Source organism: Sorex araneus, chromosome 4 (genome assembly GCF_027595985.1).
Source record: "Sorex araneus isolate mSorAra2 chromosome 4, mSorAra2.pri, whole genome shotgun sequence".
In the NCBI taxonomy this organism is placed as follows: domain Eukaryota; kingdom Metazoa; phylum Chordata; class Mammalia; order Eulipotyphla; family Soricidae; genus Sorex; species Sorex araneus.
In genome coordinates this window covers 177,746,418-177,761,557 of record NC_073305.1, presented here as the reverse complement: position 1 = coordinate 177,761,557, position 15,140 = coordinate 177,746,418, and the positions used below count along the sequence as shown (strand labels likewise).

General features: G+C 45.0%; 1 protein-coding gene across 3 annotated transcripts in view; it reads right to left on the bottom strand.

Annotated features, from left to right (window-relative positions):
- The window catches only part of PLEKHG1 (pleckstrin homology and RhoGEF domain containing G1), a 289,773-nt gene that overhangs the window by 66,818 nt on the left and 207,815 nt on the right, over positions 1–15,140 (bottom strand). For all 3 annotated transcript variants that reach the window (XM_055135924.1, XM_055135925.1, XM_055135923.1), the window contains one exon: positions 11,198–11,298. In XM_055135924.1, coding sequence (XP_054991899.1) covers positions 11,198–11,298 — 101 coding nt within the window. The remainder of the gene's footprint in view (positions 1–11,197; positions 11,299–15,140) is intronic.

Sequence of the window (15,140 nt, the reverse complement as noted above, 5' to 3'; positions counted from 1 at the left end):
AATATTTAATTCTTTAGACTTCTCTGAGGCCAGAGTTATAGTGCCTCTTGCCTTGCATGAGGTCCACTTGGCTTCAATCCCCCCATCCTATGTGACTCCCCTGACAGGAGTTATTCCTGAGTGTAGAGCCAAGAATAAGCTCTGAGCACCACCAGGTGTGTCCCCAAAACCAAAACATAAAAGGAATTAAATAAAAATCACTGAAGTTTTCGACCTCGCTCCTTTCTTTAGAAGAAGATGCTATCTAAAGCAGCTTTGCTCTTTGGTGAAAAGAAAGCAAAAGCTTTGAGACTTTAGGGGCAAGTTAAAAAAAGGGGGGAAAGTGCTTTCATTGGACTGACCTAGTTTCCTGACTATTAGAGAATTCATTCCAGACACTAAACCAAAGGCTTAAATTTCAAGGCTATCCTGGGAATGAGGAGAGAAAAAAGGGATTTGGCTACAAAAAAGAAAACAAAAATGGAATCTCAATTATATTTTAAAACATTTCATGTTAGAAGGTTTTGTGATGTAATAATTTAAATCTTGTTATACAGTAAGATTAAACGATGCTGGTACAAGGAGAGAAATTCTATACCACTATCATTTATGCGTGTGTATAAAAAATTCTTTGAAAAGTACAATCAGGGAGGCCAGGGATATGTAGGTCTTGCCTTGCAAGCGTGAGGTCCCAGGTTTGATTCTCTAACACAGAACAACAAAACTAAGTAAATGAATAGAGTTAGAGATGTGGTTTGGGGGTAGGACATATGCCATGCACATCTGAGTCCCTAAATTTGGACCCTGACACTACAATAAAAAAGAAGCAAACAAAATATAAACAAATCAAACTAATGCTTACATATGTAAAATACAGCGACCAAGTAGGGTTTATTCCAGTAATGCAAGTATTGCCCAAATCAGAAGCCAATTAAGGAAGGTCAGCACACTATAAATAGGGAGAATATCATAGGCTAATTTTCTTACATTAAAAATTATAGGACTATAGCATTGTTGTCCTTTGTTCATCAACTTGCTCTCTGTGGGCACCAGTAATGTCTCCATTGTGAGACTTGTTGTTACTGTTTTTGGCATATCGAATATGCCACGGGGAGATTGTCAGGCTCTGCTGTGCGGGCGGGATACTCTCAGAGGCTTGCCGGGCTCTCCGAGAGGGACAGAGGAATCAAACCTGGGTTGGCCACGTGCAAGGCAAATGCCCTACCTGCTGTGTTATTGCTCCAGTCCAAGGATAAAAACAAACAAAACAGACAGGAATTTATTTTTAGTCCAACTAAAAATTATTATCATTAATGATAATTTTTATTAAGTTAAATGAAAACATATCATTAAAATTATACATTAAGAAATTTTATTATATTACTTATTTTTGGGCCACACCTGGCAGTTCTCCAGGACTACTCTTGGCTTTGTGCTCAGGAGTCCCTTGTGACAGTACTTGGGGTACTGGGGAAGGCAAGTGTCTGACCCCTTGTGCTATGTCTCCAACCCCTGTGCTGATTTTCAGGAAGTTTTGTGGGGTTCTTTTTCTTTTTTTTTTTCTTTTTGGGTCACAACCAGTACTGCACAGGGGTTATTCCTGGCTCATGCACTCAGGAATTACTCCTGGTGGTGCTCAGAGGACTATATGGGATGCTGGGAATCGAACCCAGGTTGGCCATGTACCAGGCAAACACCCTACCTGCTGTGCTATCACCCCAGCCTCCCTCTCCAGCCCCCACGCCCCCGTGCTGATTTTCTAAAAGGCTGATTAAACATACAAGAAAGTTTAATATTAATTCACAAGAAAATCTGGACAAAATAGCTACAAGTGTTTATCTAAATCTATTAGGAAACATCTTGCTTCAAGGTATAACAGTTTGAACATTTCTGCTAAAGTCATAAAAGAGGCTAACATCTAATCAACAATGTATGGGAACACATAGCCAAAGTTTTATGACAAAAAAAGTTAGGGGTGAATAATTATTAAAAGACACTCAGAGAAAATCTTATTTTCAGTGATACTATCTAGAAAAATCCAAAAGAGTCTATAAATTAATATGAGAACTGAAGGGACAGTTTAGAAATTTGTTGGGTATAGTCTTAACATATCCAAATTGTCTTTCGGATATCAGGGAATGAAAAACAGGGTTAGAGAGACAGCACAACAGCTAAGGTGCTTACCTTGCATGTGTCCAACCTGGATCTAATCCCAGGCACCCCAAAGCCCCCACCCCCCTTCCATGAACACCGCCAGAAGTGATCCGGGAGTAAGCCCTGAGCACAGCTGGGTGTGGCCCCAAATCAAAAACATTTAGAAAAGGAAATCAGAACATTGCCAGATGACAATAAGAATTACTTAGTAAAAACGTTCTAGTCAAAACAACATCAGAGCTGGAGAAAGAGTTCAGTCTTGTGTACAATATGCAAGAGGCCCAGGTCTGACCCAAAAATTGGGGGGGGGGGGGAAGAGAATAATTTAGCTAGTACTATCTATGAGTACTAGTATGAAGTCCTAGGTTTGTAACTTCCTTCCCAAGCCGTCATCCCTCAAACACATACACAAATGAGAAGTTTAGGAGCTGAGGAAATAACCTCAGAGGACCAGAGAACATGCCCAGCACACAAGAAGCTCAATCCCTGAGTTCAATCCCTGGCACCATGTACCCTGCCTGAGCACTGCCAGTTCCGACCCATGTGGCTCTAAGCAACCTTGGACCAGAGTGGTACCATAGAACCAGGCCAATGCAGTGAACTGTCAGGCCCACTCAGGAGCGGGCTGTTGAGTACTGCTTGGAACTCTCCCCTGTGTGCATGAAAGGGACAGAAATGATAAAATACGACTGCAGGATGTTTTACGAAAGGCTTGATGACTGAGCTATATATCCATAGACAGGATGATTCCCTATTCCAAAGCCATCCAGTCTGCCAAAATTAATCGATAAATAAAATTCCAATAAAATCCCCACAGAGTTACTCCTGGAATTTGACAAACTCGACAGCGCAGTGCCAGTAAGAGCTAAACCGATGTTGAGGGCACTGACGACTCCATTAGGAACGAGTGTGATTTGGGGCAGAGATGGACAGAAAGGCAAATGAACCACAGAGCCCAGAAAGAGACCCAAACCTACATGTGAATGTGACACACAAGAAATATGGGCTGGAAGTCAGTATAGAAAGGAGGTACTTGGGGGCTAGAGCGATAGCACAGCGGGTAGGGCCATTTGCGTTGCAAACAGCCAATCCGGGTTTGATTCCCAGAATCCCATATGGTTCCCTGAGTACCGCCAGGAGCACTTGTTCATCAATGGTGAGAGTATCCATCAATGGTGAGACATATCATAGAAATTCCACACTCTCGCTTCCTTATGGTGGTATAGTGCTATGATGGAGGGGTGGTATATCAGAGAATCTGGAATGCCTCTGATACACTACACCTCTATCAATCTTAGTCAGATGAGGACAAATGCAAAAAAGCAAGATTTTAGGCTTTTAGAGGAAAAATGATATAAACTAAGAGTAGGGCACACTTTTAAGAACACAGCATAATATCCACCAAGGATAAAAAGTACACTTATGGAGCGTTGCCAAGCTTATAAATTATACAACTACTTTTCAAAGAGCTCACAATTAAAGTTAAAAAGAAAGTCTCTTATATCAGAGGAGATCTGCAACTCCCAGTTTCCACAGAGCTTAGTAGCCACCATTCACCAAAGCTCCTGTGCATCAATAGGAAAAAGAAAGACCTTGAGCAAAAAAATCAGCAAGCGGAAGTGAATCAGAAATTGACAGAAGAAATCTAGGGGGTTAACAGAGGAGAGATGCCAGACCTCACTGCAATCAGAGAAACGCTGGAATGCTAAATCACCATCAAACCAAATGAAGTAGAGTTAGAAATTTCAAAACCAATGCTAAGTTAAATTAAAAAAAAAAGACTGTAAATCTGATAGAATTTGTGCTGTGTAAGAGAAAGCACGCTACAATTTTAAAAAACATTTTATATACAATTACAGTGATAAAATCCTACTTGGGAACAAAACACCAAGACTTGGGGGGGTTGTTATGTTTTCAGGGGTATGCTGGGTAAAATTACATGGCTTGCTGGAGCCAAAGATGCACCATCTCTTTCTATAATTCCATGTTCAGTGACGCTTATTAGTAATTTGGAGTCTGCTGTGATGGGAGTATTTATACCATGGAAATTGGCAGACGCTAAGCTGGAGATTCTCCCTTCCTCATCCCCATCCTAGAAAGCCAGTTACCAGCACATCACCGCCCTTCTCTAAGCATGGTGTTAAATTGAGAAGGGGCAAATCAGGGACCTCAACATGATACGTAATATCTTCATGCTTTGAAGAATGTCTAAAGCAAACACGCGTGAATAGAATGGGGGCAGTCCATGAAGTTTATATTATTGCTCTTTGCTTTTTTGGTATTTTTTTTGGGGGGGGTTATTGTTTAAAAAAAAAACTCCAAAGTCAGCTAAAAGGTTCAGCCCAGCACAAAACCATTTTCTTTTTGTCCTCTTTAATTTCCGAGATCTAAATCTTGCTTAGTTGGTCAAAATAATAATAGATCATGTAGAAAAACTAGACCTGAACTAATAATAGTACTTTAAAATCTATTACTTTAAGCCGCAATCATCAATTTTCCAGACAGTTTTACTTTCAAATCAACGGATGAGGGCAAGAGATTCACAAGAGGCATTCACATAAATGAACAGCGCTCTCATTTAACCAAATAGAATAACAAAGACATCAGAACTTAAAAATTAGACGCCAGACCAAAATGAAAGGAAACAAAATGAATAGGGACAAGATGGTACAGACAATTCAAAAGCAAGTTAAATAAGATAGTCATGGACAATTTATGATCGTATATATTATGTATTATATGTAACATGATATATAGTGCTGATGACAACAATAAATAACATTTATAACCAATAGAGACTGACATAATCCTGCGACTGAAAATGGGCAATATTTGCCTTTTTGCCTGACATGCCTGAGCACGGTCCTGCTCCAATACCATCTGTTGCACCCCTGGCTTTGAGGATGAGCAGACAGCTTCCTCTCCACACACAGTAGCTTTGGAGGAAAGGATCAGACTCCGCATCAGAGACACGCACAGAAACACCCACAGTGGAGAGGCGTGAACACTAGTCTCAGATGACAATATGGATGCCGCCTCAAGGCCATCACGGCAGCACTCACTCACTCTGCACCTTCCCTGTACTCACTCTGCACCATCCCTGTACTCTGCACCATCACTGCACTCACTCTGCACCATCACTGCACTCACTCTGCATCATCACTGCACTCTGCACCATCCCTGCACTCTGCACCATCACTGCACTCACTCTGCACCATCACTGCACTCTGCACCATCCCTGCACTCACTCTGCACCATCACCATCATTGCACTTATTCTATACTGCCACTGCACTCACTCTGCACCATCACCATCACTGCGTTCACTCTGCACCATCACCATCACTGAGTTCACTCTGCACCATCACCATCACTGCACTCATTCTGCACCAACACCATCACTGCACTCACTCTGCACCAACACCATCACTGCACTCACTCTGCACCAACACCATCACCCACTCACTGCACCATCACCATCACTGTGCTCACTATGCACCTTCACTGTACTCTCTATGCACCATCACTGCACTCACTCTGCACCATCACCATTACTGCATTCACTCTGCACCATCACCATCACTGCATTCACTCTGCACCATCACCATCACTGCACTCACTCTGCACCATCACCATCACTGCATTCACTCTGCACCATCACCATCACTGTACTCACTCTGCACCTTCACTGCACTCACTCTGCATCTTCACTGCACTCACTCTGCACCATCACCATCACTGCACTCACTATACACCTTCACTGTACTCTCTATGCACCATCACTGCACTCACTTTGCACCATCACCATCACTGCATTCACTCTGCACCATCACCATCACTGCACTCACTCTGTGCCATCACCATCACTGCACTCACTCTGCGCCATCACCATCATTGCACTCACTCTGCACCATCACCATCACTGCATTCACTCTGCACCATCACCATCACTGCACTCTGTGCCATCACCATCACTGCACTCACTCTGCATCATCACTGCACTCACTCTGCACCATCACCATCACTGCACTCACTTTGCACCTTTACTGCACTCTCTATGCACCATCACTGAACTCACTTTGCACCATCACCATCACTGCATTCACTCTGCACCATCACCATCACTGCACTCTGTTCCATCACCATCACTGCATTCACTCTGCACCATCACCATCACTGCACTCACTCTGCATCTTCACTGCATTCACTGCACCATCACCATCACTGCACTCACTCTGCACCATTACCATCACTGCACTCACTCTGCGCCATCACCATCACTGCAATCACTCTGCACTCACTCTGCATCTTCACTGCACCATCATCATCATTGCACTCACTGCACCATCACCATCACTACGCTTACTCTGCATCTTCACTGCACTCACTCTGTACCATCACCATCACTGCCTTCATCCACTCTGCACCACCATCATTGCACTCTCCCTGCACCATCACTGCACTCACTCTGCACCTGCACCGTCACTGCAATATCTCTACACCACCACTGCCTTCATCCACTCTGCACCACCATCACTGCACTCTCCCTGCACCATCACTGCACACTCACCCTGCCTCAGCTTTGCTTAGTCTGACACCCTGGTTCAGTGCCAAAGAGAAAGGCCAGAGCCTGTTCAGGCAGATAAATGTCTTGTTCAGCTGACAGACTGGGCTTCTTGTCTAAGGCCCCTCTCACAGGTCTAGGGGCAACTTCATTCTCATCTTTCTTTTCTTGGGGGGTCAGGGGTGGGCCCCCGGCGTGCTAGAGGCCCTGGGTTCTAGCGGTTCTCAGATAACCTGTGAAGCTCTTTGGGCCCTGTTGTGCCAGGTCCTACCTGGGCGACTGCTCAGGGGACGCTGGGGTGCACCAGGCCGTATGACACACCCTAAATGCTATCTGTATAAACCTTGGCCTCGTTCTAACCTTTCTGAAAGATTTTCACTCTAGGCAGTGAAACCCCTTCACAGAAAATGCCGCCAAAGTCACACGCCAAGGCAGCGGTCCTACCCTGGTGGCAGGAAATGCGGCTAAAGGCGTCGGGGTCTGGAGTGCAAGAAGCCCAGAGGAGACACAGAGAGTGACCACGCACACACAGCTTCTGGCTCTGGCCTGAAGCAGCCTAGATAAACTATCATTACCCGCAGCTCGCAGCCAAACCACCAGAAGGCTGAAGTCAGCAGGCTCCAGGCAGCCAGGCAGCCTCGATCTGGCTCGAGGCAATGGTATTCTCGGCAGGGACAAGCTCCCCTGGGTGCCAGGGACGCCGCCACTAGCCCCGCTGAATGCACGCCGGAATTCAGAGCTATGGAATGACGGTGAGATTCTCCTCCTGAACAGACATTTCTTACACCCTTGCTCTGTTCCTACTGTCGGTTTATCTAGACCTGTCTTTCCCGAGTTTCCAGGATTAGGGGGTGGCTGGGAATGCTGAACCGAAACAGGTGGTGGCAGTAGTCGTGGATGCAATCAGGCAGAACTTTCTATTTGTTTATTTAAAGGAGGAGGCACATTTCCTGTCCGGAGAGATAGTACAGCATAGCCAGCCTAGGTTCGATCCCTGAGCACTGCCAGGAGTGACCCCTGAGCACAGCTCCAGGAGTAAACCCTGAGCACGGCTGGGTGTGACCCCCCACAAAAGGCACGTTTTTAGGAATGTTTTCTGTAGAGCAAGAGACTCTGGGAACCTCTGGTCTCGCAGCCCGTCTCAGCCAGGGCTGCATACTGCAAACGTCGAAGGACTTTCCAAAAATTTCCAGAGCTCTGGGAACCCCCCAGAACAATTCATCAGAAAAATTTTCTTTATGCTTCCTAGGTGATTCGAGTGTGCAGCCCTGGTTGGGAATCATTATGTTGGAACATGCAAACTAGTTTCTATTTATTTATTTATTTTCTTCTTTTTGGGTCACACCCAGCGATGCTCAGGGGTCACTCCTGGCTCTGCACTCAGGAATTACCCCTGGCCGTGCTCAGGGGACCCTATGGGATCCTGGGAATCGAACCCAGGTGGGCCGCGTGCAAGGCAAACGCCCTACCCGCTGTGCTGTCACTCCAGCCCCCAAACTGGTTTTTATAGGTCATTGAATAATAACAACAACAAAAGAGGCGGCAACAAGGGCAACTGGAGGTCGCCTTTGCAAGGCTGAGGGGCTGACAAGATACTGAAAATAAGCTGTGGCACATGATTTGTAAGTGTATGTGGGGGGGGCTCAGTTTGGTTCTTAACACAGCACGACTCCCAAGGACCACCAGGAGTGATCCCCAAGCACAGAGCTGGAATCAGCTCCTGAACACTCCCAAATGTGGGTGCTGGGCTCCCCCCAACACCCAAAACACATGTGCACATGCCCATACTACAAAACAACAGACCAAAAATAAAAGTCTAAGTTGATGCGATTTAATACATGTTTTCCAGTGGCGAGGTTTGTGCTGGCATTACAGAGATGGATCAAAGGGCTAGAGCATATATTTTGCATGTGGGAGCCTAGGGTTTGCAACTGGTCTCCTGAGCATCTCCTGGGAGTGATGGGCATTTTGCCAATCAAAGATCTCACATACGCCAATTTTGGTTAGCAAAAAAGTGGTAGGATTTCCAATCTGCATACTAGCTGATAGTACAATAAGGCACTGTAAGACACTATGAGGTTTGACGCTAACAAACTCACTAGCCTCACCCTGAATGTTAGAATCCTGGGTGCTTATTCTGCGCTGGCCTTGAGCCCGGCACACAGGCGTGCCCGCTCACTGAAATCTCCAATAGCGGATAAGGCAGGCATCCCTCTGTCCCTACTCCTCCAGCCCTCGGAAGTGTGAGAGGAGCCAGGTGCTGCCTGGGGAACTGGGACAGTGAAGTTGGCACATGGTGTCCCCTGCTTTGGGGACAGTTCTGAGATTGGGGGTAAGAAGGAAGGAAGCCACGACACCCCACAGCCAACCACAGAGGACAAGAGAAATGGCAACGAGCCGGGAGAATTGGAGCAGGGGATGCACGTGTGAGGGTGTCCTGCAGGCTCTGCTGAGCAAGGGAGGCTGCAGCGAAGCAAGATTCGACTCCACTCAGAGGCTCACCAGGGCTCAGCATGCCAGAACAGGCCTCTGCTCTCAACCTGTAGGACTATTATTACAACTGATTTGCCTGCACTTCCTGTCAGCTCTCTGTCGGCCTTATTTATTTATTTATTTATTTAATTATTATTATTTTTTTAAAAATTGAGTCACTGTGAGAACAGTTACAGGGCTTTCAGGATCAAGTCTCAGTCATACAATAATCAAACACCCATCCCTTCACCAGCGTACATGTTCCACCACCAATAACCCCAGCATACCCCCTTTCCACTCCCCCTCTGCCTGTGTGGCAGATGATTTTCACTTTACTCTCTCCTTATTTTGATTACATTCAATTTTCCACAGAAAACTCACTATCATTATTTGGAGTTTTTACTCCCAACAGTCAGACCTGTGGAATGGCATCATTAGATCCTATGTTTTCTCTTGTCAATAACAAAGAGCATATGGTGTTGCACAGTCGAGAAAGCAACCGCCCAGTTTTGGGATTCTGGTATTAAGTCCAGAGGTATTTCTGCCAGCAGCCGATACATTCTGAGATTGGTTTGTGTGCCTCTGGGATCATGGCTGTTCAGGAGCGGAGGAGCTGTTTGCAGGCTCTGTTGGCCTTGTTAACTCTCGCCCCCAACGCCTACCGTGTACCTGCCCTCTAATGCACGTTTGATTTCAATCATTTAAACACAAATCATGAATTCATTTCATACGTGATGACAACGTATGTATTGTATGTTTCTGTCTATTGTCCGTGTCCTGTCCATTGTCTAGGATATAGAAGATTTTTTGGATTTTGCTTTATATATTTCTTGGTTTTTGAGTTGGGGCAAAGGGGACCCTATGGGACGCCAGGGATCAAACCCAGGCCAGCCGCGTGCAAAGCAAGCGCGCTACCCACTGTACTAATGCTCCAGCCCCCAAGGAATAGAATATTTTAAAGAAAGATTAGTAGAAGTGGGGATAGTGTGGACACTCATATATCTTCTCTTTGGTTTTGGTACTGGGGATGAACTGTAGGTCTCATACATGCAGAATAAATGCTTGGCCGGGGATGTAGTTCCACCACTGAGCTTTTCTCATCCCTGGCCTTTGGGGGAAGTTTTGTTCTCGCTGGGCTGAAGAAGGAACATGCTGCTCTGTCCGGGAAAAAGAGCTTATCTCTGAGCTAGAGGATGGAGTGGACCAAAATGCAGAATAACATGAGACTTGTAGACAAGCAAGGATGTGAGGGCCAGAGCGAGATGACAGTGGGTAGGGTATTTGCTTTGCACGTGGCAGACCCAGATTCCATCCCTGGCATCCCTATTGTCCCCCTCTGAGCATCAGCAGGAATAATTCCTAAGTGCAGAGCCAGGGGTAACTCCTGAGCATAGCTGGGCATGGCCCCCAAACCACACACACATACACACACAAACCCAAACAAACCAACCAACTCCCCACCCAAGAAAAAAATAGACAAGCAAGGATGCTCACGGTATGCTTTGTGTCATGACCAGCCACAAAAATATAGCAAGATGAATCAGGGGTTATAGGTCAAAATTTCTTGTCTGCATTAATGTCAGATAAGACCATTAAGACCATTTTTTTCTTTTTTTATTCCTTTTTGGGTCACACCCAGTGATGCTCAGGGGCTACTCCTGGCTCTGCATCAGGAATTACTCCTGGCAGTGCTTGGGGGACCATATGGGATGCCAGGGATTGAACCCAGGTGGGCCGTGTGCAAGGCAAATGCCCTACCTGCTGTACTATCACTCTGGCCCCAAGATCATAATTTTATTATATGACAACAATCTTTTGAGGTTTTTCAAAAATTGTTTTTTTTGGGGGTTTGGCACCACACTCTGGTGTTACGGTGATATTCCCAGCCCTGACGGGTTTCAAGTGGAGGGTCATCCCTAGCAGTGCTCCAGGGAATCACACAGCACCAGGCATCGATCCTAGCATGCAAAACCCACGCTCGAGTCTTTTGAGCTCTCCCCCTGGCCCCAGCCTTCGAGCATCAACTCACCTGTTGAAGTGGTAGATATCCTGAATATTTCCAAAAAGTGCGGATCTTTCTTCCATGCCCAGAGGAAGTTTCGTTTGACCCCTGATGCAGTCAAGGTAATCCTGTGGAGTCAATGGGAAAGAGTCAGGTAATTCTGTCCTTTACTAAGTCCGCTTAGCTTAGGCGTGTGCTCACTTTCCGGTCATACTGCCGTGCCCGCGGACACTCCTCTGAGAATACAGCCTCTGCTATTAATGACAGCGGCACTTTACTGCCTACAGAATAGGGGGCTTACATATGGAGAGAGGGTATGGTAGACGTTAAACTCTCTGAGCATCTTAGAGCTTCCCTAAATAGAGAAGATTATAATAACCACAGTAACCAACACATCAGAGTTTTGACATAACATTTCCTTCTATTTCTTGGCTGATTTGTGGTGAAATATCCTCCAAAACTCCAAAAATAGAATTTGTAAATTAATTTTTTTTACAAGACAAAATGGGTAATGGTGAAGGGATGGGTACTAACCAAACATTATAGCAATTATTTCTGCAATATATTAAAATTACTGTCACTCTCACTGTCATCCCATTTGCTCATCAATTCGCTTGAGTGGGCACCAGTAACATCTCCATTGTGAGACTTGTTGTTATTGTTTTTGGCATACTGAATACACCACGGGTAGCTTACCAGGCTCTGCCGTGCGGGCGAGATACTCTCGGTAGCTTGCCGGGCTCTCTGAGAGGGGCAGAGGAATCAAACCCGGGTTGGTTATGTGCAAGGCAAACACCCTACCCGCTGTGCTATCAGCTAAGCATTGTTTTACACCATAAACTAACATGAGATGGGCCAAGAGGTTAAGGTACCTGGCTTGCATGTTGCTGACTCTTGCTCAACAATCTGAGCACTGCCAGGAGTAACCCCTGAGCACAGAGTCATGAGTCATTCCTGAATACTGCTCAAAAATAAGATCAAAAACCTCACACAATATTCTAGGCCAGTTATATCTCAGTATAAGGGAGAAAAAAAAGTGAGACGTGTGTCAACACAATCCTTATGTCAGAAAGCTTTTGATTATTGAAGTACAGACCTCAATTCCTCTTCAAATACCAGTTGGTAAAAAAATAACATTTTTATTTTTGCAATTCTGGGACAATTTATAAAATTTTACTAAATCTTATAATTTTATAAAAATACACAATTTTATAAAATTTATACAAATTTTTTTAATGAATGCCAGAGATTGAACCCAGGGCCTCCTGCACATAAGGCATGCATTCTCCTGCTAAGCTACCCAGCCAAATCCTTGTCCCCAAAAATAATTGAGAAAAGAAAAAAGCACATAACTCACTTATACTATCTCATAGGCATTAATGACCTTAATAGGGACATGGAAAACTTTGCTTTTTCCTTGTTGTTTTGGAGCCATACCTGACAGTGTTTAGGGATTACTCCTGGCTCTGTACCCAGGGATCATTCCTGTATCAGTGCTCGGGGAGCACATGTGGAACCGGGGATGAAACCCTGGTCAGCTTCCCTCGAAGCAGGCACCTCACTCTCTGTACTAGCTCTCCGGCCCAAGCACAGAAAGCTCAGAAATGACCTTCAGTGTTAACACAGGCAGAATTTCAAAGCAGAGCTAATATGGGCGCAGACCACAGTGGGTTCAAAGTATGTGACTTAGAAGCTTCTGGAATTGCTGAAGGAGGAGGAAAGCGCTTTTTGCCTCTGTGTATTAAAGAGTTAGTTCATAACTGACAGAGAGACAGAGAGAGAGAGAGAGAGAGAGAGAGAGAGAGAGAGAGAGAGAGAGAGAGAGAGAGAGAGAGAGAGAAAGATCTGCAGGAGGTAAGAAAACAATGAAGAAAAAAGTGAAAACAGCTGAAATAATGTAAAATTAAAAAATAAATACCAGGACTGGAGCGATAGCACAGCGGGTAGGGCATTTGCTTTGCATGAAGCCATCCCGGGTTCAATTCCCAGTGTCTCATATGGTCCCCCAAGCACCGCTAGGAGTAGTTCCTGAGTGCAGAGCCAGGAGTAATCCCTGTGCATCGCTGGGTGTGACCCAAAAAAGCAAAAAAAAAAAAAAAAAAAAAAAACCAAAACCAAAAAAAAAAAATCCATCCACTGCTCTGGGCTAAGCAGTGCCTTCTAGCAAATGTCACGCAGCCTGCCTCAGCATCCAGAGTCTGTAACACTGTGAAGTTGGCCAGGTCCTGACAACGCTCGCTCTCTGCCCATGTGCCAATGCCGGTCGCAGACACAGGACCACTGAGATGCAATTAGCCAAAGATGACACAGGCCTTTAAGAATCATCAGATAATTGCTTTTTCTACATCTTGGTAACCTGCATTCACTCTCTCTCCTTTATGTTCCTCAAATGAAGAACAGGGAAGACTTTAACTTTCTCAGTAACATCTTACAGAGACTGCATGAAACCACCCACCATTCTAGTCCTTTAGCGCTCGATTCATCGCTATGCATGAACCGGTGTTATAAACTGTATGGGCCTTGTATGTATGTTCATACACATATGAACTGTTTATAAGCTTTGTGGTAACATACTTTCTTCTTAAGAAAGTGATCATCTAGGGGCTAGAACACTAGTACAGTGACTAGAGTGCTTGCCTTGCACAGAGCTGACTCAGGTTTGATCCTAGTCACCTCATAGGGTCCCCTGAGGCCTGTCAGGAGAGATTCCCCGAGTGCAGAGCTAGGAGTAAGCTCTAGGCACTGCAGGGTGTGGCCCCAAACAGAACAAACAAACAAAAGTGGCCATCTGACTATGGAGTGACATTCATCCAGTTTAACTGTAGTTGACATAATAACAAATTCACAATAGTAAGACCTACTTGCCTTACATTTATGAACTATTTAAAAGGGCTTGGGGTGTGGTACTTAAGTACCATACCACATTTGATAGCGTTCAAATAGTAGGCAGCAAATCATAGAGGGAAAAGTATATATAATCATATGCATGTACACATAAATAAATAAATAAATAAATATGATAGCTCATGGACTGGAGTGATAGCATAGTGGGTAGGACGTTTGCCTTGCATGCAGCCGACCTGGGTTCGATTCCTCCGTCCCTCTAGGAAAGCCCACCAAGCTACTGAGGGTATCTAGCCCGCATGGCAGAGCCTGGCAAGTTACTGTGGCATATTCGATATGCCAAAAACAGTAACAACAAGTCTCATAATGGAGACGTTACTGGTGCCCGCTCAAGCAAATCAATGAGCAATGGGATGACAGTGAGAGTAAAAGGGCTTCAATGTGGTGCACGAGAGAGAGAGAGAGAGAGAGAGAGATCTAACGCCCACACGGAAATGCTGAAGAAGGCAGTCATGGCACATTTTGAACAGTATGTAAAATCTAAGCAATGCTTTGCTTCCTCTTAAGCCTATTGACTGATGCAAACCATGGTGTAAAATGTGTGATATCTTCATGCAATCACACAACAGGATAACTTGAGTGGAATGCTTTGATATTTGTGCCATCCTTTGATTTCAAAGGATACAAAGCACGCAAAATGAAGAAGGATGCAGGAATAGAAGCATAGAGATGGGGCTTGAAATCAACAAATGAAACAGAAGTCTAAGAACGGGAATGATCTCTGCCAAGCAACAGGTTGTGGTGCGGGACCTCTTAAGAAAACAATCCCATTTCTCACTCCCAGTCCAAAGTGCTCTCATGTGCAGAAACCCAATACTAAATTCTCCCACTCAGGGAAAGACTGAGTTGAAGAGCTTGAAGAGCTTCATCTGGGGTGAGAGACACGAATCGTGGCCCCTTCCCAGCTAACGAGGACCCATCTGTACTAAAAACGATTCAGAACCGAGTCTGTGGGAGAGAAAGGAGATCTGGAACTGGGGAGCAAATGGATTGTTAGGAGTCCAATATTTTCTTTTTTTTTTTCTGTAGCCCACTCTAGAGAACAGATCAGCGTCCGCTGGCCACA